General features: G+C 53.2%; 1 protein-coding gene across 1 annotated transcript; it reads left to right on the top strand.

Annotated features, from left to right (window-relative positions):
• Positions 1-728: 728 nt before the first annotated feature.
• Positions 729-2,989, top strand: LOC104154757 (chromosome unknown open reading frame, human C1orf50; the record flags this gene model as incomplete). The annotated part of the gene is made up of 3 exons (XM_009697603.1): positions 729-815; positions 1,944-2,075; positions 2,807-2,989. Coding segments are annotated over 3 exons (402 nt in total), but the record flags the coding sequence as incomplete, so codon positions are not given.
• Positions 2,990-7,133: the final 4,144 nt, after the last annotated feature.

Below are 7,133 nucleotides of genomic sequence, written 5' to 3'. Positions count from 1 at the left end.
CAGCCCTGGCGCCTCCCAGCACATCCCGTTGCTCTCTGGTGTCCCCGGCGACCTCCCGGTGTGCCCTGTGGCCCGCGGTGCCTCCCACCATATCCCACTGTCCCCTCCCAGTATGCCCCAGTGCCCCCCAGTACCTTCCCGTGTTCCCCAGTGGGCCACACTGTTTGTGCCTCCAGGACTTCCCGTTGCACCTCAGTGCTCCCGCTGTGTCTTGCTGCCCCCCCAGGGACTCCCAGAACGTCCGAGTACGCCCTACTGCACCCCAGTGTGTCCCACTGCCTTTAGTCCACCCCAGCATGTCCAGGTGCATCCTACTGCCCACTTTCCCAGTCTGTCCCAGCACCTCCTGATAGGTCCTGTTCCCCCCCCAGTGACTCTCAGTCTACCCCAGTTCTTCCTGATATATCATACTGCCCCTCCCAGTGCTTCCCAGTCCATCTCAGTGCCTGATTCACAACCAGTGTGTGCTACTGCTCCCTTTTGCTGCCACCTAGCATGTCCAGGCAGCTCCCAGTGCCTGGTCCCTGCTCCGCAGCAGTCATCCCGCTGCCTGGGGATCCCACAGCTGCCCCACAGCCACACAGAGGGTAGCTCCTGCACCGTCCACAGCCTCATTAAAGCCTTCAGCGAGGCCACGACCGCCGCTTCTCCAGCGCACACCCAGCATGGCAAGGTCTGAAGGGCCACAGCTTTTCCCCGTCCTGACCAAACCTCATTCTTCCTCACAGGCAGACAATTTCATCCGAGCAAATGCCTGCAATAAATTGACTGTCATCGCTGAGCAGATCCGGTACTTGCAGGAGCAGGCTCGGAAGGTGAGGATGCATCTGTGAGCTGGGCAGAAGGCTCGTTGCCTTGTGCTTGCGAGGGAAGGGAGATTAGCATCTTGTCTTAACTGACAGACATTTGGGAAGAGCTGTGGCCTGGTTGTGAATCACGGCCAGGAGCCAAATAGGGAAGCTTCAGTGGGGGAATAAGCAGGGTTTATTGTCTGGTATCAGGTGGGGACAGGGGAGGGTTGGTTTTGGTGCTTTCCCTAGTCCTCTGCGCATCAGGGAGGACTTCTGTTAAGGTAGAGGAGTGAGGGCAGCTAGTCAAAAGCAGTTGAGGTGTCAGGAAGGACAGAGAGATGACTCTGGTTTTGGAGTCACCTGTTGTGACTCCTCTCACTGTAGCCTGTGTGATGTGTTCCCGGGAGGACTCAGTGCAGTGAGGTGACAGTGTGGCTCTGGCTGGATCTGAACCCCTGGGAGAGATGATGAGCTGTTACCTGACGATGCGCTTGGCTTTCCCATTTGCCCCAGCTCATTTGCTGGCGCAGGTGGCCCCAGCAGCAAGCCCACAAGGGCTCAGCTGTCCTCTTCAATTCAGACTTCACCCTTGGGGGTGAAATCTCGGAGCCTGAGCGGGAAAGGATCTGCCAGTCACTGTGACTGGCCCGCTGCCATCAAGGCCACTATGTCATATAATCGTTAACTGGTGGAGCTGGAGCTGTGGAGCAGTCAGCTGGTGGAGCTGGTGAGATGAATTCCCCTTTGTTTGCTGTCCCTTCCCCCGGGGACTGCAGCAGGGAAGCCCCCAGGGTCTGGCAGCTGTGTATGGAGAGGAAGAATGAGGCCAGCACATGGTGGGGTCAGGAACAGAAGTGAACCTGAGGCTGTGGTGAAGAGGTCCTTGATGCTTAGAGGTATCTCCGCCTCTGTGGAGGGGTGCAGGAGCTCTGAGGTCCAGCTGACTGGAAACTTGGAGAAAACTTTATCTCTTTGGAAAGCATCTCCTTCCTGGGGCAAGTAACGATGTGCCGCGTGAAGCCAGATGTGTGCCGGGGAGGATGAGGCCTCATGAGCGGCGTGTCAAGTAATGTAAATTGGGCTCTAGCTGAGAGGCAATAGCATCTTGTCATTTTATTTCAAGTGTGTAAATTTCAAATCTTTTTTTTTTAGGTCTTAGATGAAGCTAACAGAGATGCTGATCTGCACCACGTGGCCTGCAACCTCGTGAAGAAGCCAGGAAACATTTACTACATGTACAGGCGGGAGAGTGGCCAGCGGTACTTCTCCATCGTGTCTCCTAAGGTGGGTGGTTACAGCCCCCAAGGAAGTAGGGAGGGGAGAAGAACCACATTTCTGGTACTTGGCACTTCTGAACCTCAGACAAATGCACCAACTTCATGGGGGCATTAACAAATGGGGCCCCTGCTCGGTTGGCGTTCGTCCTTGGTCTGAGTTACTCTGCTAGTGTAAGAGCCATATTATGAATTTCTCTTAGCTCTTGGCAGATGGTGGACAAGAAGGCCTTTGGTGTGTGGACCTGAATTCTGCCTCTTGGTCCCTGTAGTTCTTTCTCTGGAAGTAAAGAACTGCAAACGTGCCCTGGGCCTTCCCTGTCCGGTGTGGCTGTCTGGCAGTATGGTCTCCTCAGGTGCTTCAGCCCACGGAGTGAGTTTGTCTGCAGCTTGGTAGGAGTGGTCGTGGAGGTATCCTCCTTCCAGGCCACCCATTTTCTTACGTGGAGGGTGAAGGCTTCAGAGCAAAGCACTGAGCATGTAGAGGAGCTCTGTGCAGGTCAAGGAGATGTTGTATCCCCAAGCCTCCCTGTGTCAGCCGCACTGTAGTTTGACCTGTGTGGCTACACAGGGTAGTTGACTCAGGGTAGTTGAGCCTATTTTCAGGTTAGAAAATGGGATGTTCATGTAGCTGGGACTGCTTCAAAAGTGGTAGCATGGGCAGAGGTTGGGCTGAGGGACAGCACAGCCCAGCTCCAAGGGGAACTGAGCAGTGATGTGAATCTCTCCTTTCTCCTCCAGGAATGGGGGACCAGCCCGCACGAATTTCTCGGTGCCTATAAACTCCAGCATGACATGTCCTGGACTCCATTTGAGGACATTGAGAGACGAGACGCTGAAATAAACATCTTGGACAAGCTGCTGAGCCGTCAGGCAGCGCTGCCGCCATGTACAGAGCCCAACTTCCAGGGCCTGACCAAGTGACCATACGGGACCCCCTGAGCAGAGTCCGTCTGTGGGGACATGCAGTGCCTGCATGCTGCCAAAGGCAGAGCAAGGAAAGAGACCAAGAAACAAAAATGTTGATGCTGCCAGTACTTGCTCCATGCTTTAATGAGACTAATTCTGCATTCAGGCTTACTGGATTTTCTAGTAATTGAGTAATTTATTTCTTTGACTTATGCCAAGCTGTAGCAAGAGGCAGATAATACCAGGTGGAGTCAATTTCAAGAGGGCTTGGGGCAAAAAGCAAAAATGCTTGGGGCAGATGTGATAATGCTATAAAATATGTCCTACCTGTCCGGCTTTGGTGTACCTCACTGTGACTACCTGCGGCAGGTAATGATTTAAGGGCTGGATTTTGCCCCTCGTTAAAATGCACATATTTAGGAAGCTCTGTGGCCTGGGAAGAGTGGTCAAAACCCTGCGCAGAAAGGTTTGTTGTGACCGGAGTCCGTTGGTCTTTGTCCCAGATGGTCTGAAACCCAGAGTCTGGCACAAGAGGTGACCTGGAGCGCTCTCCTCTGGGAAGAGCCTCCTCAAAAGTGCTGTGCAGGCTTCAGGTGCTCTTCAGAAGGTGGACGTTTCACAGTCCTCATGTGTTCGCCTTGGCTTCAAGTGGTTGAGCTGCCAGGGTGAGACAGGAGCACAGGACACGGAATGCCTCTGTGCCAGAGCAGTGGAGAAAATAAATCAAACTTGGCCTCAAATGTATCTCTGAGACAGGCTCCATGTCCTGTCTGCGTGGCAAGCATCCCTTTGGCTTTACTGGGGAGACGCGGTGGCGTGTAGGACTGGTAGGACATCTCCAGCCTCTCTTTTTCCACCAAGAACTGGGGAGAGGCAAAGATCAGAGCTGCTGAGGAGATGTCCTCGCTCTGTCCAGCCACACAGGGCTCCTCCAGGAGCTCGCCTGCTCCTCTATGAGTTGCTGAGGTGGGAATGTACTGATGGAGAAGGAGATGTCCAGGTTGGATCCCGGCGTGTAATGTCAGATCTGGTCAGATCGTCCCATGACTTGTTCACCTCCCTGAGACGACAAGGTAGTGACGTTACGTGCCGCTCAAGGCATCGCACGTGCACACTGGCCTTAGCCTCCCTCTCCGCTGGCGATGTGTGAGGGTTGGGGACCGTTTGTGGAAGGGGAATTGTGACCCCAGGGTCTGGGCCCACCTCCACCTGCATTTACAGTTAGGCTCTCCTGACTTCAAAGGTGGTGGTGGAAGATTGGTGTCCTCTGTTCCCCACGACATGGCCTTAGGCGCAGTAGGCACTCACCTTCCTGGGGGCTTGCTTGTTCCATGCAGTCACTCGTCTCCGGGTGACCTTCCCAGGCCTTGCCATATCGCTCCTTACCTACTGCTAAGGAAGACACCGCTGCCTTCAGCTCTGCTGGGTGATGCCTGACACAATTCTGGGCTCAGTCTGTGCATCAGGCTTCGATCAGTTCATGCATATGGTCTCAAAATAATCTCTTTAACTCCTCTAAGCGTCCTTGTTCCCTTTCTAGCATTGATTTGTTCGTCTTACACCAAGTCCCCAGAGCGTCCTGCTCCTCCTGGCCCTCGCCTGCAGCTGGGAGGGGTTTGGGTGCCCCACCGGAGTCTGGCAGAGGAGGCTGCTGCAGCACTGTGTTCTCCCAGGTCACCCTTGACTCATGCCTCTCCATCTCAATGTCTGAACCTACTGCTTTGGGTTAGGTGCTGCCATGACGCTGTCAAGGAGAGGGAAGAGCTCTTTCCATCCCCGAGAGACCCTTGGGGACCAGCACCGTCAGTGGGTCTTGCCATCGCTGCAGTTTATTCCCCTTTTGGCAGGGCACAGCCTCTCCAGCCTCTTGTCTCCCTCTCTTCTCATCCGCACACCCCTGGCACACCCTGGGAGTTGCCTTGAGAGATGTTTGAGGCTGCTGGCAGCACTGATTCCCCGTGGGAAGAGCTGTTCCTTGCTAGGATCGTAGAGGGATGGGAAGTTTGAGACAGTTCCCTGGCAGCCCAGGATTTTTTTTTGTCCTAGATTTTGTTCTCTCAGCTCTGCCAGGTGCAGTAGCTCATCCCGAATCCAGCATGGTTGAGCCTCTGGTTGGCAGAAACCTGGTCCTCAGAGTCAATGTGGGACATTTCAATCTTTTCCGAGCTTACCCTCCCTCACTTGGAGCACCAGGGCAGATTCAAAGCAATCTATTATTATTATTGTTAGACCAGGATATAATTAATACCTTATTGAGTCACAAGTGTCTAATTTGATGGTTTTTTTCCGTGCTTGTTTCATCGCCCCAGGTCTTATTTTACTGCATGTTATTAAATCCTAACTTGGAAGGGAGAAGTTAATTACTGCATAGGTTTTGCCATGGTGCTAATTACAGCAACATCAGAGATCTTCACATGTGTTGATTTATGCTCCTCTGGGAAGAGGGGATTCCTGCCCCAGTTTCATCTCTGTTTCCCATCATTAGAATCTGTACAGTGACATGCGCACGGGGATCAGGGTGATGTTCATGGACCTCCGTAACTTGTGATTTCACACGCTGGCCTTTAGTAGTACTTCACGTGTGCTTTCCTACATCTCCAACAAACACCCCTGACCCTCCGTGCTCCGTAACTTGCCGATGTCCTGCAGTTGTTCTGGGTTCTGGCAAGTATTTTTCTAGGATTTGCTCCAAAAGAGCAAAACCGCTACGGCTGTAGCTTTGTATGAAAATACACAGAAGGTATCAAGAGGCGTGACATGGAGATGGTGGGCTCACGCTCGTGGTCGGTGCTCTCTGCACTGCGGGCAGCGGGGATGCGTCTGCCCGATGGTCCCGCTGCCGTGCAGGGAGGTGATGGTGGAAGGGGGGAACTGTTGCCCCGAAACAGCTCGCCCAGTGTTGCCATCTCGGCTGGTTTTTGATCTAGTTAAACCCAAAGAGCTGAGGCAATGTTAGAAATACTGGAAGGTACTGCTGCAGAGCCGAGCAGCCCATCATCTGGAAAGCGGGCAAGGATGGAGCCTCCTGCAAAATGCTTGCAGCGAGGATGAGTTTCTGGGGAACCGAGGAGACGATGCTTGGTGGAGGACTCCTCGAGTCCCTCCAGGTTCACATCTCATCCACTTGGCTCAGCCTCTACCGAGCTGTTGCCTTTATGGGTTTTTGGCTCGATGGGGCAAGGATTTAATCTGATAATCAGCTGGGAAGAGTCAGCGGGACACAGTGCCAGAGGGCAGAGGTTGTCTGCAGATGAGGTATGGGCCACGTCTTGCTCCTACATGTTTTTCAAGCCTTTCATTTAGGCGAGCATGTGCGCTCTGCTTTGCTTAGAGGAACAACCATGTAGGTAAGGAGCGAACGAGGCAGAACCAGAGGCTACAGGCTCGCAGCTGCTGTTCCAGCGGCAGTACGTAATGCATTTCCCAGATAAAAAGGTTAAAAATCAACTGTCTCTTGCAAGACTTCATTTCCCTTCACAATTTCATCTCGAAAATTCATTTTGAAAATATTCCTCTCCCTTTGCTCTTTTGTGAGCTCCCAGGGCAGCAGTGGATGTGGTCTGACGGCAATGGCGCTCTCTGAAATCCCCGGGGATGGACAATATTTGCAGAAGACACAGATGTGCTTCTGACAGCATTAGCGTCGGGGAGAGCAGTTTTTGCTCCATCTTTGGACGTACAGATAAACCGGGGCTCGTTTAGAAGGGCCCACAGAAAGATGCTCTTAGCGTCTGCTCCGCTCCCGGGTGCTCCCCAGAGCCGATGTTTGCCGACTCTTCGGGCTGCTAGCCCTAAGACCGGCGGGTCTTCCTGCCTTTTAAAAACTGGATTACCCTAAACAAGTTCTTTATTTCAGGCCAGATTTTGGCTCCTGCTTCTCAGATTGGCAGTGCCTGGAGATTTTCTTCCTGCGCTCTTGTTCCTGAAGGGTGCTTTTATTTTATTTGGGGGGGATTAGGTTATAACCCCCTGTCAGTGCCCGCTGCACCGCAGGGTCGTCTCCCAGCCAGGAGGAGTCTCCCAAAAAGAGGAGTTGTGCCTCTTTGGCCCTTTTTATTTCAGCTTCAGCTGAAAAAAAAGGAAGAAAAAAATGGAGGGAATTTAGAAACAGTGATGCAGGGGTGCACGTGCACCCTGTAGGGCAGACCGTGCCCGCCAA

The sequence above is a fragment of the Cariama cristata genome, unplaced genomic scaffold (assembly GCF_000690535.1).
Source record: "Cariama cristata isolate BGI_N322 unplaced genomic scaffold, ASM69053v1 scaffold39413, whole genome shotgun sequence".
NCBI classification, from domain to species: domain Eukaryota; kingdom Metazoa; phylum Chordata; class Aves; order Cariamiformes; family Cariamidae; genus Cariama; species Cariama cristata.
The sequence above is the reverse complement of the archived record's forward strand: the minus strand, read 5'-3'. Positions and strand labels throughout refer to the sequence as shown.